Source organism: Miniopterus natalensis, chromosome 6 (genome assembly GCF_054644295.1).
Source record: "Miniopterus natalensis isolate mMinNat1 chromosome 6, mMinNat1.hap1, whole genome shotgun sequence".
In the NCBI taxonomy this organism is placed as follows: Eukaryota; Metazoa; Chordata; class Mammalia; order Chiroptera; family Miniopteridae; genus Miniopterus; species Miniopterus natalensis.
This window is the reverse complement of record NC_142086.1, coordinates 59220271-59247365: the sequence shown is the minus strand read 5'-3', so window position 1 is coordinate 59247365 and position 27095 is coordinate 59220271. Positions and strand designations below refer to the sequence as shown.

Genomic DNA, 27095 nt, shown 5'->3' with positions numbered 1-27095 from the left:
ATACATATTTTTTTTGTGGCTAGCTTCTTTTCACTTAACATATATTTTCAAGATTTATCCATGCTATAGCATGTATCAGTACTCTATTTCTTTTTATTGCTAAATAACATTCTATTGTATGCACATATGACATTTTACTTACTCATTTATCATTAATGGACATTTGGGATGTTTCTCCTTGTTGGCTATTATAAATAATGCTTCTATGAACATTTGTGTATAAATTATTGTGTGGGCATGTATTTTCATTTATCTTGGGTATATACCTAGGAATGGAATTCTGTTTAACTGTTTGAGGACCTGCCAAACTATTTTCCAAAGTGGCTGCACCATTTTACATTCCTACCAGAATGTTTTTAAAGACAGCCAGAACTGAGTTATATCATTAAGCAAACAGCAGATGTGATGATGGGCATATGTCCAGGATCAATTGGGCTTGGGAAAAGCAGAGAATCTGCACCCCCCCCTCCCCCCCAACCTAGTAGGTTGGTGCCAAGCTGGACATCACAGATTTGCTCATAATGTGGACTGATCTGGCACAGAGACACCCAGGCATGTCCCTGTCCAGGGTCACATTTGCACCTGATTAAGTAATGAAGCTGCTGCTTGCATTCCATTCAAGTGCCCTTGACCACACGCCGTTGTGTGATGAGTGGAGGGTATTTGGTATCTGGGTGTATATTTGTTAGGAGGAAAACCACTTGGGTAAATCCTAGGCATTCCCGTAGCTAATTTCACCCTTGTAAATTGTTCACCTTATACTTTTCACTCTGCTTGCTAAGAGGTAGGAATTTTTAATTTGGCTCCTGTGCTTGGGCTTACAAATTGGATTTCATTCCTTGCTATCTTATGCTCTTGTCAATACTGCAAACTCTAGGCCAGGGACAAAACCTAACTAGAGCCAGGGAGAAAGTGCTAGAGTCAGGAATCTTGATTTTGTGGTAATCGTACCATTTAAATTTTCTTAGATTAAGCTGCATTTATTAATAAATTTTAAAATTTATTTTATAGAAGTTGTATTCTCTCCAACTGTTTTAATATATTACGTTTGGGTTTGTCTTACAGGTAACAATTGCTTGTGATGCAGTTCTTAGCTCAAAATCTCCATATAGAAAGCAGGACCCAGACACATGGGAAAATGAATTGCCAGTATCCAAGTATGCCAATAACCTCACCCAGTTGGACAACGGAGTCAGGATTCCTCCAAGGTGAGCGTTAGGTAGGGAAATGGAACGTTACCCCTTAAAACTGGCCAAAAGAATACCTACTTTTCTACCGCTTCTCTGAACTGACAGTATATTTTCTTATCACATGCCTTATATTAAAAATAAACTAAAAAATTCTCTCTAGGCCCTGACTGGGTAGCTCAGTTTGTTAGAGCATCGCCCCAATACCCCAAGGTTGTAGATGTGATCGATCCCCAGTCAGGGCACATACAAGAATCAACCAATGAATGCATAAATAAGTGGAACAACAAATTGATGTTTCTTTCTCTTTCTGTTTCCCCCCCTTCCCCCTCTTCCCTCTCAAATCAATAAATAAGAATTTAAAAAATTCACTGTAAAATTATCTGTACCTTAGTAGTGGATGCTGAACATGGCCAGCCCATACCCCTGAGCCTGTCCCCACCCTAAGGCTCCCAGTTGCAAGTACCTGCAACTCTTTGCTTGAGGGCTTTCTCTGCCTGCGAAGCCAGGTAGGCCTGTGCATAGGACAGTGAGAAATGCTGCGTAGTTAATGCTCCCTCCTGGAGCAGCCGCCAGCCAGTGACCATGGAGTGGCTGGGTAAATACCCCAGATCACCACCACTCAGGTGGGATAACTGTCTCCTGGAGTTCCCCAGCTGGGCTGAGCCCCGCTTGCCCATGGTGGCTGCCTGCCCCATCTAGTCTCACTTCCCTGTGGTGCTTCCTGGGATCACCTCCCAAACAAGCCATTCACATTCACATTTTTGTCTCAGAGTCTGCTTCTCTGGGAAGCCAACTTACAGCAGTCTTTGGTTGTCACGTTTTTGGCTTTAACACTCTCTGGGCCACATTAGCATCTCGTGTTAGGTGCTGGTGTGTTGCCCGAGGCAGGTGCTAGAAGGAAAGAGCAGACGGATTAGGAATGTGTCCAGTCTTATTGAACCCTAACTGTACTGCAGTTCTGTTCTGTGTAGCCTTAGTGAAAGCACGATACCTCAGTTCCTCCTGTTCACAGTGGGGCTAGTAATACAGTGCTGAGGGGTGTTTATTAGAATTAAATGGTAGAGTTTCTGTAAGTCCCTAGCACATACCCAACATTTAACTGTGGGTTAGGTTGATTTCCTTTCTACTTAATTTAGATTCGCTGCCTAGTAGGGTTTTGTTTAAACTAGTTTTCCATTAACTAGGTGTAGTTAATGCTTTTGGCCTTTAGATGTTTATACACATGGGATCCTTAATGTTTTAAACTTATTCACGCTCCACTGTCCCTCACATGAGAATTTTAAGGAAATGACCTCCCCTTCTGCCCTCAGGTTCTGTGTTAGTTTTCTAAAGTCAAAGAGCCATAGAGAAGGAGCGGGAGGAGCTGGTCTCCATCTGGTGGCAGGCAGGGTACTGAGGGGTCCTGTTGCTCTGAGAGGGTCTCAGATTATTCCACTGACTGTTCACTGTGGCCCCAGTCTGTGGCATTCCAGCTGTACTAACTGTTCTCCAATGACTTTCCAGTGGTTGGAAGTGTGCCAGGTGTGACCTGCGGGAAAACCTCTGGTTGAATCTCACCGATGGCTCCGTGCTGTGTGGAAAGTGGTTCTTTGACAGCTCTGGGGGCAATGGGCATGCCCTGGAGCATTACAGAGACACGGGTTACCCTCTGGCTGTGAAACTGGGAACCATCACTCCGGATGGGGCAGGTGAGTGTGGCTGTGTGACTCTGGGAACCGGCGGCAGCTCCCTCTTAGATTCGAGCAGTGCCTTAATCCGAGGGGTGGAGGGGTAGGCTCTAGACTCCAGCAGCTCAGGTTTGACTCCTGATTCTGCTTTTTATTAGCTGCGAGGTCTTGGGCGAGTTTTCACATCCTTCTAAGTGTCAGGTTTCTCATCTTGAGGATAACCGTGGTACCTCCCTCACAGGTTTGTTAAGGTGCATGAGCTTTTAGCCCAGTGCGCGCAGTCAGGTCTAAATAAAGGTTAGCTGCTTTTGTTACTGTTATCTTTCTGTGTATCTCTTAGCTAAGAGGGCAGAAGCAGGCTCCAGGACTTGTGAAGGGAATGTGCACAATCAGACCCACCATTAGGATAGTCAGGGAAGCCCTCGCATTCATTATGGGGATTAGTATTAGTTTAGGAACAAGCGGACTCATTATGGAGAAGATGGGTTTGAAAGGATGGATACTGTGTGTTCAGAGCCCCTGCCACCCGCTGGCAGCGATGGTGTTCACGTGCAGCAGGGGGTTCGAACCGGTTTCTGTTTCTGCTGTCAGCTTCAGAATTGTGTTTTTCTTTATGGTCTCACACTGCATGCTTTAAAATGAGAGCCTTTGGCCATGTTTATACAGTTAATTCCTTCTAGCATTTTGTGAGGAAAAAGGAAATCATACATGGTCAGTAGTGAGAAACATGAATATTGAGCGTGGCCGTAAGAACCCGTCCATCGTCTAAGTCCCATTGAAAACATTAAGCACAGGTCTGGATCAACACCTAGGGCCTTCTTCTCCATCCCCCCAGGCTTTAGAGTCCATTTCTCCCTTCTTTTAAGGTACGATGAGTTTTCAGGAGCGATATGAAGATATTTGTCTTTTCTCTGTTCTCTTTCTGTGACTGAATTAGCCTGCTCGGAGTAGCTGGCTAGGATGTTCTCACTGAATGTGGAGCTCCTGTCAACCATGCCTTTCCCATCGAATGCTTTCGTTTCTCACTCGTTTTATAACTGAGGGCTGGCAGTTACGTCATGTCAAGGTTCTTTGGATTCACATTTTGGATAATTTTCCTGTTTCTGAAGTTAGGGGACTTATTTTAACTCACTAGAGGAAAGTAGCTGCAAGAGGCCCAGGAGCTGGTGCCAGACATTTCCCCCCCAAGCAAACAAAACTCTACATACACCAGGTTGAATCCTAAGGCTTCCAGGATCTGAAGAGAAGATTCAGGACGTGCAGTTGGATTTGGGTTCCATCAAAGGGTTTGCAGGTCATTGCTATGTTGAATGACTGCTGTCTAAGGCAACCATCATGGCCTTTTTATGGGACCACAGAGAGAAGGGTTTGTAATGTAGGAATTCTACTGGATGAAGTTATAAGGAGAGGATAATTCGAATGTTTCTACTTTCTATGCTGTCCTATGTAGTGCTTTGATAAGACCAGCTATTAGAAGTCCAGCTCTTAGAACAACCTGTCCAAGACTACAAATGTTTGTATATGTGGCTTAGTTATAAACTTTTAGTTGTTTGAAAGCCAGCTATCTCTTACTTATCTCTGGGTTCCATGCAAAATCTTACACATAGTAGGCACACATACTTTTGTTCTATGTAAATGTATGCTAATAATAAAGGCAAAGGTTAATTCTATTTTCCTATGCATCTTTAATTTTCCAGAAGCCTTTTTTCTAGAGTGAAACTTATTTTTAAACTGTAATTTAGAGCACATCTGAAGTTCTTTTGCTTTCAACTTGAGGAAGGGAAGTTTATATTTGCCCCTTGATTACACAAGAAGCAGATGTTCAGTGTAACATATTTAGAAAACAGAAAAGTGTAGAGAAGTAAATAAAAATCACTAGTAATACACTTGCCAGACAAATCACTTCTAACAATTAGGGTATTTTCTTTCAGTCTTTTTTCTTTTTTAAAGCCTGGATCAGTTCTTATACAAAGACCCCTCCTGCTCTGCAATACTTTTACAAAAATTGAATTACATTGTTTAAAGTTTTATACCTTATTTTTCTCTGTTTAACTTAATTATATTTTTCATGTCATTAAATGTTCATCAGTATTCTATAATAGTTCCATAAATCATTTCACTATTCCCCTGTGAATTGTCATAATTTTTTTGCTATTCTGATGAACACCCTGTACATATACAAATCTTCGGGTGTTTGTCTAATGATTTTTAAAAAAATATGTCTTTATTGATTTCAGAAGAGAGGAAAGGAGAGGGAGAGAGAGGTAGAAACATCAATGATGAGAGTCATTGATCGGCTGCCTCCTGCACGCCCCCTGCTGGGGATCGAGCCCGAAACCGGGGCGTGTGCCCTGACCGGGAATCGAACCTCGATCTCATGGATCCTAGGTCGATGCTCAATTGCTGAGCCATGCATTCCAGGCATATCTAATGATTTTTTTAGGATAAATTCCCATGAACAAAGGGCTGAACCTTTTAAATTTTCAGTTGCCGAGTCTCCTTCTTACACAGTTGTAGTAACTTACATTCCCGCTAGCAGTGTGTGAGACTACCCATTTCCCCAAATCTTGGGCAACTTTGGGTATTCAAAAATTTTAGAAAGCTTTGCTAATCTGGTGTCTTGTTTTAATTTGCTTTACTAGTGAAGATGAACATTTTTTATAGTACTCTTGGCCATTCATAGTTATTTTTGTGAATTTCTTAGGCCTATTTTCTAGTAGGTTTATGTGTGGGTGTTTTCTCATTGGCTTAAAAAAACCTTAAGCTATTAAGAGTATTAACCCATTATCTGCCACAGTTAAGTTTTTTTAAGAAGAAGAACTTAAGGTTTTTTAAAAATTATATAATTGACAGTGTTTGAATAAATACTCCCGTTTTGATCAAAGATGAATAAAATACTGGCAACAGCAGTGTGGATCATACTCCCTATGGTGAGGGTTCTGGGATTCATTTAGCTGAAATAATGTTAATTTTTTTGAGAAAAGGTCAGGATTTGATTCCTGCTCATGTTGTGCAGAGTTGGTTTTAACACAAGCGATTATTTTAAGTCTAATTATTTTATAAAAGTGTATGTGATGCATCAATTCTACTTTAGTTTCTTTTAAATTTGTGTTTAGTAGATTGGTAACTGTAACTTATTGTTTACTTAAAAGCCAAATATGTTAATGAAAACATGCGTAAAGTTTCCTTAAGTACCATATGATGAACCTTGTGTACTCTGAGGACCAGTAGGGCAAGGTGCCCTTTGGGGGCAGGGTGGCCACCTCCTGGTGAAGGTGTCACTGCTGAGGGTCCCATAGTCCACACTTGCTAGGCTAATTGAGGCTGGTTCAACTCACAAGAGACAAAGTCTCAAATTCAGGGTGTTTATTTTTTAGTTTATAAGGAGGGCCACAATTGCCTGCTTGACCAGTACATTCCTTCCTTGTGGGAAGCTGAATTATATTTAGAATATTGTTTAGTAAACATGGAATCCAAGCAGGCTGTGGACTCAACTATTTAACCGTAGTGTGATTTGATCCTGCTGGATTCCTTGTCCCCTGTAAGGATATACCTGTTCAGTGACAAACTCCTATTCCTATTGAGGTCTCAACTTAGAGTTGGTTCTTCCAAGAAGCCCTGACCCCCCAGGCTAGGCCGTCGTGGTGGTGTGGGTAATAAAAATGGGCCCCATATCACATTCCACTCTGGGTCCCCATGGGTACAGCAACAAACAAACTGGGAAACAGATCACCAAACAAATAAAAAGCTTTCCTTTGTGGGAGGAGACATTCATTTGGCAAACAAGGGTGAGGTTCTTGGTGGGAAGGGAAGGAGAAGGCCGTGGAGGAAGGAGAGGGGGTTTTTTTCTTCCATCATGGAAACTAGTTGACCTAAGAACATGCCTTAGTGCCTTGGGTGGTTGGAGAAGAGTCTTCCAGAGATGCCCAAGGCAGCTGTGAAGTTGCCCATCCCACTGGCCCCTGCACCAGCTCAATAGATTCTCAAGGTGGTCTTCTTCTTTGGTCATCTTCACTCTTTTTCTTTTTTTTTTTAATATATCTTTATTGATTTCAGAGTGAGGAAAGGAGAGGGAGAGACAGAGATAGAAACATCAATGATGAGAGAGTCATTGATCAAGCCCGTAACCCGGGCATGTTCCCTGACCGGGAATCGAACCCCGATCACCTGGATCCTAGGTCGACGCTCAACCTCTGAGCCATGGCCGGCCGGGCGGTCATCTTCACTCTTGACCTGGACATAAGCTCCCTTGAGTTCCTCACGGCCCGAGGGTTTGGAATCAAGGCAGCAATGACTTCATTTTAGTCCTGACCTGGCTTGTGCCCCTTCGTGTACTGCTCCATCTTAGCATTTTTCATGAGACCCTGTAACTGGGGCGAGAGCCCCTTGTTACCCTGCTGTGCCAAACACATCAGCATCTCTGTGTGCGCTCGGGGTGGACACGTTTGGGGAGCAGTGCACAGTCCTCACACATCCATTGCCAGCTCTGTGAGGTGTGAACACTGAAGGGGGACAGAAGGGATGGGGGGCAGGCGGGAGGAGGAGGTTGATGAGCTGATAGGTCTGAGACTACAGAGGGTTCCAAGGCAGAATTGTCAGGCCTTTCACCTGCTGCCGAGGGCCTGTGTCCCCCCATAGATTCTCCCTGCCGTGGGCACACAGTGTCACTCCTTTGCTCCCTCACCCCTCTCTCCTCCTGAACATATAGTCATGCCACTCTGGTTTGGGTTAGAAAAATGAAATGTTAGGCATTTATGTTTGTCTGATTTTAAATTATTTTAACTTTAGACACTGCTCTTTTCTAGTTTCAGAAAACCTTTTTATGTTACTTCTTCACATGTCACAAGAAGTGATATAAGGGTTATAAGAAATACCTGTTAATTATATTTGTTGTTGGTCATCTGTCTTTCCCAGTTGAACGTAACTCTTTGTTTTACTCTTTGATGTGTCCCAGGCCCGACGCCTAGTAGGAGCTCAGGAAGTGTATGCTGTCTATTGAATGACTAATTACAGCCTGTTTTCTCTTCACCTCTAGATGTTTATTCTTTTCAAGAAGAGGAACCAGTTTTGGATCCTCACTTGGCCAAGCACCTGGCACATTTTGGAATCGATATGCTTCACATGCATGGGGTGAGAACGTCTACTTTTGTCTCTGTTCCCGCCTGGTGGGGAGGAAACTGTTTTATTTTACTTACTATATAATTTCTCTCACATGAATCTTCATCTTATAGGTTTTAATGTTTGCATTTACTTCTCTAATGTTATTAATTAGTGTTTTCTTTTGGCTACCAGCTTGGACTTTGTTATGTTACAATAAAAATGACATCTCGCCGAGTACCATTTTGTTTCGTTGGAGTTTATATGCAAAATCTCCACTGGTGGAGACTTGCATGAATCACTCTTTGTTCACTAAAGGGAGAAGGTACAGGGAGATGACCTTTAAAATTATCTGTGACCAACATCACTTTAATTAACTTCAGGAAGGGAAGCAGAGCTCCTGGGGGGTGGAAAGAATAAGCCAACATGATGTTGTTGACGGAAGAGTTTTGTTTCATTTAATACCGTGTTTTCAGGCGTCTGTCGTGACTGCGATGTTTGTCCCTGTGAGGAGCTAGTTAAATGTGTGTGCTCTGTTTCGGCCTGTTCCTTGCAGTGCAGGCTGGCTCCCTGCTCTCACTCGTGTCACTTGTTAATGTATTTTCTCTGCTCTTCTCTGGGCCTTCATCCTGCCTCGTGCTCCCAAGCTCCACGGTTTTATTCCACTTTCCTGTCCAGGCTGCCTTGCCTTTCTGTCTGCTGGGTGTGTTTTACCCTCTCTTGAAATTATTCTACTTGCTTTTTTCCCCAATTCCTGTTTGTTTTTCTTCCTTCTATCTCCTTTCTTCTCAGCCTCTCTTACTTTTAAATCTTCTAAATGTGATGTGTTTTTTAATTGTGGGAAGATAGACATAACATAAAATTTACCATGTTAGCCATTTTAAAGTGTATGGTTCTGTGGCATTAAGTATATTTCCATTGTCGCGCCACCATCGCCATCTCGGTCTCTTTCTAACCAGGTTGTTTAATCCTGTGTTTAGCTGGGGAAAAAAGAGGCAGAAACGTCCATTGCCGTTAGAAGTAATTCATGGGACATCCAGTGATCATCACGGCTAAGGCTCTTTGAGTGATGATCACAGCTCATGTTTTCCTCCAATGACTTTGCCCCAGACAGAGAATGGGCTCCGGGACAATGACATCAAGCCGCGGGTCAGCGAGTGGGAAGTGATCCAAGAGACCGGGACGAAGCTGAAGCCCATGTACGGCCCCGGGTACACGGGGCTCAAGAACCTGGGCAACAGCTGCTACCTCAGCTCCGTGATGCAGGCCATCTTCAGCATCCCCGAGTTCCAGAGAGCGTGAGTTTCCCGCAGCCCCTGTGCAGCGCGCTGTCCCCGCCCCCGCCCCCGCCCCCGCCCCCGCCCCCGCCCCCGCCAGGGCCAGTCCAGCCAAGCCAGTGTGCGGGGAAGCCTGTCCCCATGGGCTGCAGGACATCTGCCGCGTCATCCGTGGTGTCACTTCTTGCACTGAAGCTGGGTGGGAGCCCTTGTCGGGCGTTGTGGGGATCAGGTGAGACGAGGAGAGCTTTGTAAACTGAAAACCTCCCGCAGGAATTTGTCATACTGATAATGGCTCCCCTGAGTAGGCCACTTCCCTCTATGCCAAGAAAGTGTTAATTGTGAGTCCTCACAGGAAGCCTGCCGGGTCCCTTCCTATAGATGCACCAGGAGAGATTCAGCGAGCTCTTTGGTCAGTGCTGCCCTCCTGGTGGATGGAGTTTCCTACAGGATTTCGGCTTTTTGTTTTCTGGCCACTGACTGTGATTCCCACTGCTGCCTGCGGCTCTGCCTTGAGGTCAGAATGGAGATTGAGAGTGGCGTGAGCGAGCTTTTAAGAATTTTTGTAGCCATTTGACATGGCCTTGTTTTTTTATAAGTAGCATTTCATTTTTTCTAATAATTTGTTTTTATTGTATTTTTTAAATGTATCATCTACATGAGTTGAAATAAAAAAGCTGGCCCGTCACCGAAGACGATTTGGGAGGCACTGACTTAGGGCGCTTCCCGCCTGTGCGCGTGCAGGGCTGCCTTCGACCTCCCACGCCGAGGGGCAGGGGGCGACCTGTGGCTGTTTTCTTCCTTAGGCCGTGCTTGGACAGGGAGCCGCAGGCAGGCCGAGAGATGGGTGGTCAAGTGAGCACTGCTGTCAGGATAAGCTGGCCAGAAGGAGGGGCGTGGACGCCCCAGGGCCTGTGGACGGGCCAGCACAGCCGGCAGGGTGTTCAGGGCTTAGCTGTGGAGCCACGCTGCCTGGGTCCCCCTCTGGGCTCCGTCATTCCTTCCCTGGGTGACTTCGGAAGCTACCTAATGAATTTTCACTCCAGTTTCTCATCTCTCAAGTCGGGTAATGATACTGATCACTTCTCATGTGGTTGTAACGAAGACCCAACCAGGTAACATGGGAAACCCTCAAGAGAGGAGCGTCGGCACGGCTATTAGCATCATTACGCATCTCGACACGATTGCAACAATTCCCGGCCCTATTTGTTTTTGAGGTGGCAGTTGCGATGGCATAAGCCGGTGGTTCTTGACGCTGGCCCCATGTTAGAATCACTTGGGGAACTTACAAAAGATTCCAAACCGAAGGCCTCAGCCTCAGACAGTGAAATCAGAACCTGGGGGTGACTCCAGGTTTGGTATTTTTTCAAGAAACTCTTTAGAGGATTCTAACTCACACCCAGGGCTGAGATCCACTGATAGAAGCGGGGATGTTTTAGGGAGGTCCGTGAGTATGGCTGCAGAGGTAGGTGCTCAGGAAGAACTTTTTCAGACGATTTAATTTGTTGTTGTTGTTAATCTTCACCCCAAGGATATTTTTTCCATTACTTTTTTCAGAGAGAGTAGAAGGGAGAGAGGGAGGGATAGAGAAAGGGGGGGGGATACATTGATGAGAGAGACACATTGATTTGTTGCCTCCCACACATGCCCCGACCGGGGGCAGAGAGCGAACCGGCAACCGAGGTACATGCCCTTGACCCAGAATCCAACCTGCGACCCTCCAGTGCCCAGGCCGATGCTCTAACCACTGAGCAACACCAGCCAGGGCTGGATGATTTAATTCTGACAGAACAGCAAGAAGGTCTTCACTAGGACACTGGCTTATTTTGGTTCTGTTCTCTCAGTTCCTGTGTTTTGACTGTCACTTTTCATTTTCTAGGTATGTAGGAAATCTTCCCAGAATATTTGACTACTCTCCTTTGGACCCAACACAGGATTTCAACACACAGATGTAAGTGCCTAATTGTAGTTTTTAAGAAAAGTCTCTAATAAAGTGTTCATAGTGGTTCTTTCTGGGTTGCAGAATTCAAGGCAATTCTCTTTTTTATGTATTTTAAAAAGTGTTCTAAAATGAGTATATGTCACTTTTATAAGAAGAAAGAAATTAATAAAATGATCTAAAAAGTACTGAGGAAAATTTGAACATAGAATCAGTATCAGGTAGCACCAAATAAATTATTGTAACTAAGATAAATCACAATAGAAAAAGTATCCCGAAAGTAGCTGCACTTCATAAAGTTCACAGATAATTTTAATATCTCGAGGGGAAACAACAATGACCTTTTTGTTTGTGTTCCTCCCTTCTGTCCAGGACTAAGTTGGGACATGGCCTTCTCTCCGGCCAGTACTCCAAACCTCCAGTGAAATCTGAACTCATTGAACAGGTGATGAAGGATGACCATAAGGTATGTGTCTGAGTGGCTGCTGTGCTGGTGTGTAGGGAGGAGGCGCTCTTACCAGCTAGAGTGTGGATTTCCTAAGATTTGGCAAATGGTGGCTATAAACTTAACAAGCTGTTCAAACAGCTATTTCATTTCTGAGTCTAGGGTCATTGTCTGCATGCTCTTAAAACAGCAACAGCCAGGGGTGGGGTTTCTGGTGGCAGTTGCTTCATGATCATGTTTTGTGTGATTGCCATCACTAATGGCCTTCAGAAACAATATTCTTCATAAGATACAGCTGAGATGAAAGGAATAAGCTTTACAAAATATAAGCATTTTCCCTTGGGAATACAATCTTGGGCCTTATAAAGTCTTTCCTCTCCTAAGCCTCAACTTTGTTTGCTAGGGTTTCTCTGGAGGCTGGTTATTCACATTCCTAGGCCCCCTAGAGCTGAGGATTCTGAGTTTCTGGGGAGGGCCGGGCAGTCCTCATGTTTGGTAAGCTGTCAGGGGCTTTGTAAGCACACCCACGTCTGAGGAACTCAGCTGGCCATGTAGTCACTACATGTAGTAATTGAAAGACTTCCACATGCCTGCAGGATGAACCACCGACGCCTCTCTGGGCTGCTCCGTTAACAGAACCCCAGAGGGCACTGCTCGCACCCTGGTCTGTACGCGTGGTGCCCTGGGAATCCCGCAGTGCGCAGCCGCCCCGGCGGCCTTGGCTCCACGCGGCAGGTGTCCGGAATGGGACGCCTGCCCCACTTCCCAGCACCTGCTCTGCCTGCACAGTGCCCTGTTTTGACTTAGCGGGCAGGTCCTTCCAATTCTGCTTCTCCAGTGTTTGACCTCTGTGCTCTCATCTTACATCCGTCATCCTTAACTAACGCCTGCAGGCTGAAGGAAGAATCGAAAATGAATAAACTTTTTTTGTAATGAAGCCAGTTAGTTGGGGAAATGGAGCCATAGGGAGAAGGGAGATTTTGAAGGGAACATAGGAACATATGGAGGCAGTGTTTGGGGTGAGGAGGGTGGAGAGGGGTGTAGGCGTTCTGAATGGCTAGGCCAGGAGATCGGGGTGTTGTGGGGGCAGGAAGACAAGTTCTCCACTTGCATTGTTACCCGGCCTTGCAAAATAAGGAGTTCCTTATCCACCCGAAACAGGAGGACCCACATCTGGGGTGCAGCTGAGGAGGTGGTTCGGGCATAGGGCTGCAGTATCGGGGTATCCATGCTTCTCCCACCTCTAGCCCTGTGAAACTTTGAGGAGGTGATGGTGAAAAAAACTTGGTTCAGAATTTTGTTTTTGATCACATTTGTCCTGGGTTTTCACCCGGGGAGTCACTTCCTGGGCCACTCTTCGGGCAGAGTCCACCCTCCCTGGTGGAAGAGACTTAACTGGGACTTGGGAGCCGGGCTTCAGTCTCAGCAATCCCGTGGCAGGGTTGCCCTGGGAGGTGGTTGTGAATGTTGAAAGTGTAAGGGTACCCTCTCTAATAGAAATAAAATCTGTGTGTGTTACATGACTGTTGTGCTTTTGGAATCTCTTCTTTTGAGAAAATGTGAAATGAAATTCCATCAATTTAGCAATGTTTGGAAGTAAAATTTCTTTTTGTTAATATCACAGAGTCCTTTTACATTAGGAAAAAAAGTAGTTCTTATATGAACAAGGCATATTATTGATTCAGTCGCTGAACCAATGACTGGTTGGGACCTTTGTCCCCTCCCTGTCATTGGACTTAGTGACTATTGTGTGGTAGCTCTGTGATCTTCAGGGGTCTGAGGATGGCAGCTGGGAACCCCTGCTCTGTCTGGCTCAAGGGGTGGAACCTGGCAGCCTTTGGGCCATTTATGTCCTACAGGTGTGTTTTGCTTGGCCCACATATAAGTATCTGAATTTCCAGCTTCTCTTGAACACTCAGAACCCCTGGCAGTTCCAGGCCTGAAAGCAGTTTGCTGGAGCTGAGTAGCAGCCTTCCTTTCACATAATTCTCTGTGTGCTCCAGTCCTTTTGTGATCATGACCTGGCTGATGGACTGGGTGCTGGGGTGTATAACCCTTGATCTAGATGATTTGTGAAAGCCTTTCCCTGTTCTGAGTTGCCATGATCAATGGGTCCCTTTAATGTTCAAAATGAGTTTGACTTGACCAGGTGATTTTCTTTGAGGTCCTGAAGGTGTTACTTTCAAGCTTAAACAGGCAAGTAATTCACAGTAAAATCTCCATTCCCCCCGACAGTGGAGGGATTTACTTTCTGAGGCATTAAGATTTTCACTGGCAATTGGTTTCAGAGAAACCGAGTTGTAAGAATCTTTCTTCTCTCAGGCATCTGGGGCTCTTTGGTCTTGTCCCAGGCCTCTGGCATTTGTGACTTATAGATGAGCCTGAAATGATGTGCTGAAGCAGGAAAGAGGACAGATTACGAGAGGCATGTGTGGTGGAGGGGAGAGAGCGGAGAGGGTTCAGAGCCATGTGGCGGGAATGCCTTTTTACAGAGCCACCACCACCAGTGATACAAATACTAATCTTACATAGTACTAATGAGATTCCAGGCTCTTCCCTTATGTTCACTGATGCTCAGAAACTTTGCCTACAGTTACAAAGCCAGTGAGTGGGAGGGCTGGGCTTTCCACCAGGCAGTCAGGCCCCAGGTCTGTGTGTGTGACCACTGCACTAGCCTCCTTCCCTCACAGTTGTTCCAGCACTTGTTTCAGGCTCCTGGAGCCTCCATGTGTGGATGATAAAGGGGGTGCTTGAAGTTTACAGAATTATCAGGTAGCCCAGTCACATGGGTTTCCCACCTTTGTCTTACATCTTGGATCATTTCTAGAATATATATTTCCAGGGATTAAACCTGTCTGCTGCAGACCATGGTGAAATCTAGTTTTTGTATATGCACACTTAATACACTTCTTCATCTGTACAAAGATTTGCAGTGTTTGCTTTGGGCACTGCCATTTCTACATACATTTTTGAATTGACTTGTGTCTGTGGTAAATAAAACCTCCTCACTATCAAAAGGATACTTTTTCATCTTCAAAGAATATATGCCTGGTTTTTGTGCATTCTAAGACAGTGCTTTCACACATTCTAATGCTGAATACTCTTAATTTGTTTCTCCTTCCAAAGATAACATGTTTTAAACAATCTTGTATTCTGAACAAACTGCGTTTCTTAAGCAGCAACTCATTTGATGTCCCAGCTGAATAACCCTTGATACATAGTTGCTGGTTTTAGCGTCTGATGAACATGAGATAACCAGTGTTCTACTTGGAGGTGATGTAATTTTAGCCCCAAAGTAAGAACTTTATTTTCACTAACCTCCATTTTCCTGGGTTAGGCAAATGTAACAGTTCTAACTCCCTTTCTGAAATATGAAAAGTAGCTTGGGGAATGCTCTCTGTTCCTTTAGCTTTTAGATTTGGATTTGGATCTGGGTTAGGAACTACTGATCCAGGGTTTAAGTGTAAATGTTTGAATCAACAGATGGCGTGCACTTGTGTACTGGGGACAGGCTGAGACGGGTTTATTTTTGTTTCATTCCTGTGGTCTTACAAGAATTGTTCTAATGTGACACAAAGCCTGTCTTGTGCTTGCTTATTAAGTAAAGCATTAGGCTCAGGGAATGTGAGTGGACAGCATCCGGCCGCTTTCTTGTGCAGCGTTCAACAAAAAGTCCTGCGTAAGCAATGGGGAGAGCTTCTGAACATCGTAGTCCTCGCTGTAATTTTAGCTCATCTGTTTTGCAATTCCTGATGGAGAAAGTAAGTACAGTATCCTATAAATACGACAGGTTCCTTAGGTGGTTGCTATTTTGGAGGTATCTGGGGCTCCCTCTTACAAAGTTAGTTGCCAGGGCTAGCCTTCCGTTAGGTGTCCGCGGGCCGGCTCACAGCGAGAGTGCGTTTCCTGAGGGCAGGCCTGACTCCTGGGCAGTTTTGGTCTCTCCCCCTCCGCTTGTGCAGCGATAGGTCGATGGGGGCGCTCAGGTGATGTCATGAACCCGCTGCCAACCAGGAAACATGGTTTCTTTGACTTAGTTCCTTCGTTCTTATTTTGGCTTTTAGCTTCTTATAAGAAAAAAATTGCCTTATCCAGAGCCTGGCCTTTAAAAAAAATTTACTTAAATTTGCAAATACACGCAAAAGTAGAGAGCAAAGTATAATGAATCTCCATGTACCATTAGGTAACTTCAGCAATCACCATTCTGCCAGTCTGGTTTTATCCATCCCCCTAAACTCAACCCTTTCCTTCCCTTTTCCTTTCTTTCCTCTCCTTTCCCTGGAGTATTTTAACACATAATCCAAGCACCTGTAAATATTCAGTATGCATTTCTAACTAGAGCCCTTTCTTTTTTATACCATAAATATCATGTTAAAATTTTAGAGTGTTCGAAGCAGACTAACAAAATGAGCAACATTTCCTTTGTACACCTAGTGCCAAGTCCATATCTGGATTTTTCCCTGCGGTATCAAAAGCATCTCTTAAATCCCCTCGTTTTCTTTCTGCAGGCTATTGATTTGTTGAAGGAGCCAGACTACTTGCCCAGGATTCCTCTAAAGATTGCTTCCTTGAGCTGTTGTTTAGCTTGTGTTTCTTATAAGCTGGAAGTTACATCTGGAAGCTTAATTAGATTCAGACTCAACTTTTTTACTGACTTTCTAATATACAAGATCTGATGTGAACACAGTAATAGTTAAGCATGGGATTGTGTGAGACCTCCCTTCTGAAATCAGAGATAGCACAGGTGCAGGGTGTGGTGCAGGCGGACAGGGCTGGCTAATGACCAAGGCATCAAGTGTGGAGTAGCTGAGTTTGAGCTAAAATGTTGAAATCCAGCTGTGAAAGCCAGGAGCTGGTCTGCAGTGTGAAGGGGAGAAGGAGAGGGACCTTCTCCCTGGTTTTCAAATAGTTTCTCCATGTTCAACACTTCTCAAACTATAAGGAGTTTTTCCATTACCTGTTGCATCTGTTGAGCAAAGGATTAAGAAAGGTCAGTTGAGGGAAAAGAAATGAAATAGGCTCAGAAAGAGAAGAGGCATGGGAGGGGAATGAATGAGGCTGGGCCACAGTTCATTCTGAGTATTCTGTGGTTTTTTGGGCTTTACACCAGGGTCTTTATTGAAACATCTCCTCCCAGTTGTACAGCCATATGGTGGCACAGAGCAGCAGGCAGCCTTTCAGAATTTACCGACTTGTTGAATTTTCCAAAGCAGCTGCTTTGGGGGGAACTGGCAGCCAAGTGAGGCTTTAAGCATAGCCTGTGAGAAGTGACACCAGCAGGACCAGGCAGTGAGTGCATCCTCATGTGAGGGCCCAAACAGAAGCACATAATGTGAAAGATTCCTTCAGAGTCGGACCTCCACACTGCTGATGGTGGGGAAGGGATTGCTGGACTGGCCTGAATGTTGGCCCCAGTGGTGGGTGGGTTTGGAGAGGGCTTACCTAGAGTCCAAGACATAGTGTGTTGTTTATTCTGCATCTGTTAGATAGACTCAGGGTCATCAGAGATGAGAGCTATTCACTTGTATGTAAGAAGCAGTATTAAGACATGAGAGAGAGACACAGAGAGAGAGAGACATGGAGAGACTGACTTTTCTAGCTGTAACTGGGCCAGTTACTTAACACCTCTTTGCCTCAGTTTCCGCATATGTTAAGTGGAGAAAATAGTAATAATCACCTCATGAGGTTGAGTGAGTTAGCAAGATGCCCATACAAAGTGCTTAAGCCTAGTAAGTATTCATCCAAGTACCTAGAATAGTCTGATATTTCATAGCACTGAGTAAATTTCTAGCGCGTGAACAAATGTTGGCCATTACGCACAAAGGTAAGGATTATTTCTGCATGCTTATGTTGGCGGATGCTGTGTAGATCTGCATCAGCACCGTGAGTGAAGAAAGTTACAACTTCCACGTAGTTTTCAGGAAGTGTATATACAGGTAGTAAAATTGTTATCAGGTATAAATTGGTCTTCGCATATCCCTGAAGCACACCCAGAGCCCTGTGTGTAAGCTGGTCATGTATGTACAGGTTCCAAGCCCTCAGAAGTCTCTAATAGCTGCTATTTCAAGTTCCTGCAATGTTCTTTCCCATTTGTTACAGATCCGAGTGTTGTCTCAGCTCTCGAGGATAGAATCCCCAATAGTGCTCTGCACGAAGTAGGCGGTCAGTAAATACTGGACAACTAGATCACATATATTTTCAGCAAGACAGGAAATTCACCTGAGTTTTATTAGAAACATTGCTTAAAACATGCATATTGGAGAGATTTTATATGTAGAGCCAGCTGTTGGCCGATGGCTATGGGAGTTTTTCCATCACCTGTTGCATCTGACTATGTGATTGTGCACACGGGTTGTGGTCTCCAGACCCCAGGCATTGACCGGGATTTCCAGGAGATCTGAAAGAAGTGTGAGACATGGCCTCCACCTGCCAGACTGCCAACATGTTTATTGACCTTAGAGAGAGAGGAAGGGAGAGAGAGAGAAACATTGATCTGTTGCCTTCCGTCTGTGCACCGACCAGAGATCAAATCTGAAACCCAGCTATGTGCCCTGACCCAGAATCGAATGGGCAGCCCTTTAGTGCAGCTGAGTCACTCAGGCTGGGCTCATGGCTTTAGTTTTGACTTAACAAGAAGAGTCCCATCTTGTTCTCAGATCAGGTTCGGAGGGCAGGGCCTGGTATGTACTAAACATCCAGTGCACTTTGGTGTTCTCATTTAGCTTCTGTGGGCTTCAGTCTTCTCATCTGAAAGTTGAGGTTTATGGTAATCCCCACTCTGCCTGCCTCTTAGTGCTGTCAACGTGTATGAAAGTATTGTAAGTTGATTTTCTTTATATATTGTAGCCTCAGCAGAATGGGATCTCTCCACGCATGTTTAAGGCCTTTGTAAGCAAGAGTCACCCGGAATTCTCCTCTAACAGACAGCAAGATGCCCAGGAATTCTTCTTGCACCTGGTGAACCTAGTAGAGGTGAGTAAGCCATCTTCAGAAATGCCCAAAGGGTGGTAAGAAGTGTGCCCAGCCCCTAAGTGCCCGGTCTCTAAATCTGGCTTGGCCAGAATGCCCCACACACTTACCTGAGTCTCACTGCTGGAGCTCGACCAGCCTACTGGATGTGATAGCTCCTCTTGTCCTGTTGTCTGGGCACTGGTGGACTCCTGTTCTCCTTTTAATTTGAACGTGTTACAGGAGTGTTTATCAGTTATTTCACTCACAATTCCTTTTCCTTTCTCTTGGGTTTTGGTGATGAAGCTGCTTTAGAGTCCTACGTGGTATTTGCTCTCCTCCTGCCACCACTCATAGATGGCCACACTTTGCTCACAGCACAGTTGAGTCCCATTAAATGCTGTGGTTTTCAAAAGCCGCTAAGAATTCACGATTAAAGGTTTTTCCCCTCTTATAACTTTTTTTCCCTTCTGATTACATATGTGTTCTTTGTGGAAAATACAGAAAGGCACAAAGGAGAAAATCAAAATCACCCATAATACCAGCCCCTACAGACAGCCAGTGTTAACGTTTGGGTGTCTGACCCACTGTCATTTTCTAGGTGCTTTTAGAAACGTGCTGTTTCTAAGCAGTGTTTGCCACTCAACCTGCTGTGAATGTTTTGCCATGTCATTACATATTTGAATTTAGCACGATTTCTTTTCCTTTTTTTTTTTTTAATATATCTTTATTGATTTCAGAGAGAGGAAAGGAGAGGGAGAGAGAGAGAGATAGAAACATCAATGATGAGAGAGTCATTGATCAAGCCCATAACCGGGGCATGTGCCTTGACCAGGAATCGAACCCTGATCGCCTGGATCCTAGGTCGATGCTCAACCGCTGAGCCATGCCTGGCCGGGCCAATTTCTTTATTTGTATATAATTTATACGAATGCATTTCTGTAATCCTCTACATGGCGTTGGTTTTTCCAGGGTGGTCTTTTATTTCTCTCCCTTTCTCTTTAGTTTGTCTCCCTCATCCCCTTGCTTCTAACTCCAGCCAGGTCAGTCCCTTTCCCATGACTTTTAACGGCTGCATAATATTAATTCACAGGATCAATCGTACTTTATTAAGCCAATCCCCCATTTTGGGACTTTCGATAAATGCCGATGTTTTGCTTTTAAAGCACTCTGGTGAAATGGCCTGCTCAGAGGGATTGTTTCGTAACACCAGCTCTTTACATCAGGATTGTATTGGATTCTATGTGAATTTTTATTTATGGCTTAATATTCATAAATTTACTAACCTGGTATAATCTAACCTATAGAGGAACCGCATTGGCTCAGAAAATCCAAGTGATGTTTTTCGGTTTTTGGTGGAAGAACGTATTCAGTGCTGTCAGACCCGAAAAGTCCGCTACATGGAGAGGGTAGATTACCTGATGCAGTTACCTGTGGCCATGGAGGCAGCAACCAATAAAGGTAATGCTTCCGGAGTGGGAAATTGGCAGTGTGCTCCTTCAAGTGAAAACCTTGGAAGCAGAGATCATACGTTTTAGTCACTGCACAGTTCCGTCAGGAGAAGACCCGGCCCAGATGGTGTCTGGTTTGCACATTTCTTCCATCATTCCCTCAGTCCCTGTGTAACTTCCTTTTGAAAAGAAACAAATGCATCACAGATTTTTATGGAGGGTTATGGATGGAACTTATTTCAGTGCCTATAAATTTGACCAACTGTTTGGCTTGGAGTCAGCTTAATTCTGGGGAAAATATTTGTAATTATACATGTGGAAAGTTCTTTACTGGTTTGATCACTCCTAGGTTGTGCTGTGAAGTCTGAGGGAAATGATCAGAACTGTAATTTTTGATGTGAGACTTTCAGGCAGACGTCCGTCTCATGATGTAAACCAGTGCTGGCGTCTGAGTTTTCTTACAGATGATGAAGTGTTGCAAGAGTGAGGCCCCTTCGAGGGGCCTCTGGACTTTGGAAGCAGGAAGAAGGCAGAGATACTGTATCTAGGTTGGGGTCTGAGGGGAAGGTTCCTTCAGGCTGTCTTATCTGATTCCTCCCAGGCAGAATAGATACACGATGTTACTTAGAATTAACATTTTAGAAGCAGAAAAAGGCAAAATATCTGCTAGGTTGCTTCTCTCCTATGAATGGGTCATTTCTATAAAGTCCAACAGCTTCCTGGGTGCTCTTTTTCCCTCTCTTTTTTTTTGGGGGGGGGGAGTGGTCACTGTATTATGCTAATTGGAAAGTGATGATTCTGGTGATTTCAAGGTAAAATGATTTCCGTTTTCTATAAGCTCCTGTAGCTTTTGGCCAGTTTTAAAATTCTTATCCTTTATAAGGGTAGAAATGAGGGTGAGAGTGTGCAGTTTGTTTCCTTTTTAGAACTAGACTTAATTGCTTTCTCTTGTGGACCTCGGGGATACTGACTCACATGTTCTGCTCATGTTCTGCTTATGAATAGTAACTGTTTTGTTCAGAAAGGAGATTGATACTTTAGTCTCTGGATGTTGATTGCTGGGAACACTGAATGCCAGCATCCTGGATCTAAGTACATCATAAACTGATGCTGGACAGGGAGATGAATTTTATAAGTGTAGTCAGATGTGTTTAAGAAAACAGCTAAGTACATAAGTGTGCCTAAAAATCAGGAGTGTTTTTGGTTTTTTTTTTGGTAACACAAAATGAATTCCCTGAAAGGCCCATTAAAAATCTATATAAGGTTTTGACTTGCAGGTGGTTTCCAAGAGCAGATCTGCCGACTCCTGGGAAGTTCACAGTGTACCCACTTCTTTTCCCTTGGTGTTGAATCAGTTTGAGCAGGGATGGTGTAGAAAGGCCTTCTGGGTTGGTTGCTCTGATATCTGAGGTGTTGAGTAACCTCAATCGGAAGTTGTCTTGGCAATGTCAGTGTCACAGGTTGTGTGCTGTGGACAACTGCAGTCCTTCTGGTTCCTTTTGCTCCTTGGCCCACACCCTCCATGACCTCTAATCATCGAGAAGGGCCTGGGAAGAGACGAGCCCTCGGGTTTCTTTCAGTGTGAAATTCTCTGTGTGAAGATTGTGATTAGAAGGTGGCATTTGGGTAAACAAGCCTTGACCTCTGGACAAATGAGAGAGCAGGCTCGCACATCACATCACACGCAGGGTCTGAACCTGTTATCTGGGCCAGAGTTCACAGTTCCCTCCTGTCTGTCTCAAAGGGGACCGGGCCAAAAAATATGAATGGCACGGGGCGGCCTGTCAGTGCTACTCTAAAGACACCCCAAGGCATGCTTTTTTGACTTGTGAAGGGCAGCAAAGGAAGCAACCCTGCCCCAGCCCAGAAGCCTTCAGGGCAGATTGTCCAAAGGGGGTGTTTTCCATTTCAAAAAGATAAGAGCTGTTGCAAAGACCTTCGTTTGCTTGCTCTTTTACTCAGACGAACTGATCGCCTATGAATTAACGAGAAGGGAAGCGGAAGCAAACAGAAGACCCCTTCCCGAGCTGGTTCGGGCCAAGATACCCTTTAGCGCCTGCCTTCAGGCCTTTTCTGAGCCAGAAAACGTGGATGATTTCTGGAGCAGTGCCCTACAGGCAAAGTCTGCGGGCGTGAAGTAAGTGTGTGTGTGTGTACATGCACGTGTGCACGCGTGTGTGTTTAGTTGGTGGTGGTGGGGTAAGGAGGGGTCCTTGAGAGGCAGGAACTGAGGTGGGGGGTGGTCGGGTGTCGTAGGAGTCTGCGCATGCTTGCTCCTGTGTGGAGAGCTAGGATGGTGGGTCACCCGACCTTAGTTGTCATACACCTCACTTGTATTGGACCTGTCCAGTGAAACAGGCTTATACTCTATATTATGAGCAAGGGATGAAATGCTTTTTTTTTAAAGCAAGGTTTGTGGTGTATCTTCTATTAAGAATTTGCCTTTTTTTTTTTTTTTTTTTTTTGCCAAGAGGGTGTAGCCAAGAAGCTTCTCCCCCAGAGCAATAATGATATTAATGAAGAAATTCCAAAAACACTTATGACTGTCTTCAATATTTAAACTCCACTGTGATAGATTTTAATTCCATAATTAAAGATTTGGCTTAGAACTTGGTTGACTGTGCTCCTACCTGGAGGCCAGAGGTCTCAGGGCCTCTCGAAGTGGACACAGAGGCTCCTGAGCATGCTCAGATGAGCTGCTCGGGACTTAGGCAGGAGGCGTTCTGGACCCACATTGTCAGCCCTGTTGTCAGGTGCATAAAATATTTTTCCCTTCAGGTGGCACCTTAGTTAATTTTAGCCACTCAAATCTTTAATGACACGCTTTATATAATTAGAAAAAGAGTATTTATAGTGGCATAAAATTAGGGGAGGCCTGAAAGTCTGACTCTGGGAATTTCCCTACTTTTAGATTTTCTTTGGCCATTTTTTAAAAATCCTCATCTGAGGATATGTTTATTGATTTTAGAGAGAGGGGAGGAGAGAGAGAGAAAGAGAGAAATATTGATGTGAGAGAGAAACATCACTCAATCAGTTGCAGGTTCTGACTGGGGCTGGAACCTGCATCCTAGGTATGTGCCCCAACTGAGAATTGAACCACAACCTTTCGGTGCATGGGACAACCCTCCAACCAACTGAGCCACCTGGCCAGGGCTTCTTTGGCCATTTTTATTCTACACTAAGACTGAGGTCTAGTTGATGGAAAGGGGAGTGCAGGATGGATGAGCTACCGCTGGTTTTTATCTCAACCTTAAGTAGTAGCCAAACCTAAATCACTTATTCTCTGCAACAGTCATCTCTCAGGATTCCTGTTTTAGATGATTGACCTCATATGTCAAAAATAAAAAGAATTTATTTCAAAAGCTAAAAAAAGCCACATTTTCTTAAAATAATTTTAAGAAGGGTTCTTTATATCCAAATGATGATTAATAGTAGTTCATTCAGTTGTCAGTTATCCATTGCAGGGTAAGTTTCCATTCTGGGACTGCTCAGTTTCGGGGTGTGTGTGTGTGTGTGCGTGTGTGTGAGTGTGCATATATGTATGTGTATCTGTGTGTGCATGTGCATATATATGTGTGTATCTGTGTGTGTGCATGTGCATATGTGTATGTGTATCTGTGTGTGTGCATGTGCATATGTGTATGTGTATCTGTGTGTATGTGAGTGTGCATATATGTATGTGTATCTGTGTGTGTGTGAGTCCTTGCAGATAATTGTTGGTATGTTAAAAGTGCGATATGCGCTCCATTGCAACTTGGAGACATTTTTGGGCAGTTAGGCATCTACACACAATATAAGTGGTAGAAACAATTTCTTTATTACCCCCCAGCCTTGTTATGATGTAGGTGACATACAGCATTGTGTAAGTTTATGGTGTACAACATGCTGATTTGATTTTCTTTTGCCTTAAGTATTGAGAGTAGGCTGAAGGCTCCTCAGCAGTCATCCTCTTTGTGGCCATTCTCTCTGTGGGACGCGGGGTGGCCCAGGGGCCTGGCAGCCTGGAACACTCTCAGCATCAGGTGTGCGCTGCAGAGTGTTCTTCAGAAAAGTGGATTCGAGTCTTAGAATAAGTACAAGTTGTGATGTGCCCTCTGGGTCTGCAGGAAGGAGACTCCCGGAGCACTTGGAACAGCCCATCTTTAAAATGGGGATGGCCCGGCCGGCGTGGCTCAGCAGTTGAGCATCAACGTCCAGGTGATCGCGGTTTGATTCCCGGTCAGGGCACATGCTCGGGTTGCGGGCTTGATCCCCTGTGGGGGGCGTGCAGGAGGCAGCCGATCAATGACTCTCTCATCATTGATATTTTTATCTATATTTTTCTCTCTCCCTTCCTTTCTCTGAAATCAATAAAGACTTATTTAAAAAAAATAAAGTAAAATGGAGGTGGAAGGCATTAGCTTTCCACAGACACAGAGCCTCTGACCCCTGGGCTAGTGGTCAGGAGATCTGGATTCTTCTGTGTCCACTTCCCAGCTTGTGTTCTGTCCTGGGGCAAAATCACTGCCCAGTGTCCTTCTGCACCTGTAGTGGAGGAACGATGCTTGCTGACTGGATTTTCTCTTCAAATGCTACTAAGACTTAGTTATAGGCAGTGTTAATGTCACTGTCTAGGACCCCTGAGGAGGGTTTTTGCTGCCTCTAATCCTACCTAATGACAGCAGATGTTAAATGTGTTTTTCCTTTTTCTTCATCTTTTACATATAACATGCTCTGATATACATGAAAACAACACTGGATGTATCACAGTTGTTAATAATTGAAAACTGGTCTTTGTGGGAAAGGGAAAAACAATGTTTTAGGATAATACAGCAACTACTGTTTTAAAAAAAATATGTCTTTATTGATTTCAGAGAGAAGAAGGGAGAGGAGGGGAGAGAGAGAGAGAGAGAGAGAGAAACATCAATGATGAGAGTCATTGACCGGCTGCCTCCTGCACACCCCCGACTGGGGATCGAGCCCTCGACCGGGGCATGTGCCCTGACCAGGAATCGAACCCCGGTCTCCTGGCTCCTGAGCCACACCGGTGGGGTGCAACTACCTTTTTTTTTTGCACATTTATCATTCCAGGTCATGTGTTAAGCTGTTCCCATCAGGGATCACATTTAGTCTTTTTAGTGCTATTATTCTCCTCATTTTACAGATGACGAAATAAAGGAGAAGTAATTGGCCAGTAAGTGGCAGATTTGGGACTCGTTCAGGTCAATTGAGTTCAAAGTTCAAACTCTTCATTCCCGGTTATATAACGCGCCCCGTCTCCCTCGTCATGCCTGTGTATACATACAGCCTTATAATCCTTAAATATCCCCTGTTATACCTTATCATGTTCTAAATATTAATTTAGGGGAAACCAGTTCAGTGGTTTCCTAAAGGATCTGTTTCTTTTTTCCAGCAGGATAGGGTATCACTCTTTATTATGTTGCATCGGGGCCTCCAACTTTTCTTGTGTTCGACCCAGAGCCTGAAAGGCCAGGAAGAGGCAAAAGATGTCCTGAGGATCTTGTTAGGTCCTGGATCAGTGTGGACCAGACATAAAGACCCTTCCCTTAAATGGTCCCGGACAGACAGTGTTGGGAAGAGTATTAGTGTTTGAAATTTCATCCACCCAGCAAGTACTGTTATTGCTTACCTGGCGTGCTGAACAGGCCCTAGTCCCTGGCCTCACGCTGCTCACAGGTGAAGTGTCTGTAAGGAGAGACTTTTACTTGACCTTTATCATCTATGAGGAGAGAAGCACGGTGCGGGGCTTCAGGACACAGGTTAGGCACTGGGGATAATCGTAGAACTTTCTTCACAGGGTAGGTGAGGGTTAAGGGGAGGTAAGCCACATGAAGTGCCTGGCCCAGTGCCTGGCCCAGAGTAAATATACACTATAATCATTGTTACAGTTACTTTTATCTTTCTTTCTTTTTTTTTTTTTTGCCTTAGATTATACAATTTGAGAGTGGTTGAATAATTATAATACTTTTACCATATTTAATGGAAAGGATTGCATTGGTTTTTCTTTAGTTGCTAGATTTTTAATACAATAGACAATCTTAATTTTAGGGAGAGGGACAGTTTTATTTTTTAAATAAGGTTTCCATAGTATTTTTGCTTTAATTGTAATTAATGAACAGTTGATGTATTTTAAGTAATGATAATATTTAAACACTAAGTCAGGCACTATTCTAAGCACTTCAAATGGTCTTAACTCATTTAATTTCCGTCTATATGTTGAGCCATTGCTACATGTGTAATCCAACTCTTGATTTGTAGAGGTTACCAAGATGAACAAAAGATGTTTACCCAACAGGGCAGGTATAATGCGAACACCATCTAACTGCTTTCTGTTGCTCTAAAATTGGGAGTTACCCATAGAATATTGAATTATGCTCCCCTCCCCCACCCCGCCCCAGCTTTGAGTTCCCTCCACTGGCCCCCACCCATGGTGACAGTTACCAGCTGATACTTGACCCAGACCCTGACCACAGAGCTACTGCAAGAGTCTTGGGGCTCCTCAGCCCCATTTCGGAAATCATTGATTTACCGATGACTTTTGCTTGATTTCACTGTTATATATTTTCTAGATTTTAAGCTAATGTGGTTAGAGACAGAGGTCAGAGAAGTTACATTTTTACATTAGTCGAACATATCAGATGGAGTTTGTTGGTTTTTGGTGGAATTGAGGACTTGGCTGTAATTAAGTAAGAATGGTGTTTATTACTGCTTCTCAGAAGATAGGAAAACTTAACTACAGATAAGAAGTAATTTCTGGAGAGTGAGCCAGAGTTGTAATAGATCAGTTCCTTAGGATGGTTAAACTGTTTTTTTGAAGAGCTTCTGTATATTATTATTGCCTATTCCCTTCTGCCATAATTGTGATGAAGAATTTGAGATGCAGAGCAGTTAAGTGGCTTCACTGGGGCAAAATACAGGTCAGTAACAGATGGAGCCCGTGTCCAAGGAGCCGAGCTCTTTCATGACAAAATGATCATGTTACTTCTTAGGGATAAATAATATATTCTTGTGTGCCAAGCAGTTTCACATAATTGTATGAACATTGCACAGCCCTAGCAGGTAGATATTATTAATAAATCCA

At 44.2% G+C, this 27095-nt stretch overlaps 1 protein-coding gene across 2 annotated transcripts in view; it reads left to right on the top strand.

Moving 5' to 3' along the window:
- The window catches only part of USP13 (ubiquitin specific peptidase 13), an 89309-nt gene that overhangs the window by 37016 nt on the left and 25198 nt on the right, over positions 1-27095 (top strand). For both annotated transcript variants that reach the window (XM_087818295.1, XM_087818296.1), the window contains exons 5-13: positions 1066-1208; positions 2694-2878; positions 7893-7987; positions 9065-9252; positions 11111-11182; positions 11543-11636; positions 18462-18587; positions 19871-20024; positions 21977-22151. In XM_087818295.1, the coding sequence (XP_087674421.1) occupies positions 1066-1208; positions 2694-2878; positions 7893-7987; positions 9065-9252; positions 11111-11182; positions 11543-11636; positions 18462-18587; positions 19871-20024; positions 21977-22151 (1232 nt within the window). The remainder of the gene's footprint in view (positions 1-1065; positions 1209-2693; positions 2879-7892; positions 7988-9064; positions 9253-11110; positions 11183-11542; positions 11637-18461; positions 18588-19870; positions 20025-21976; positions 22152-27095) is intronic.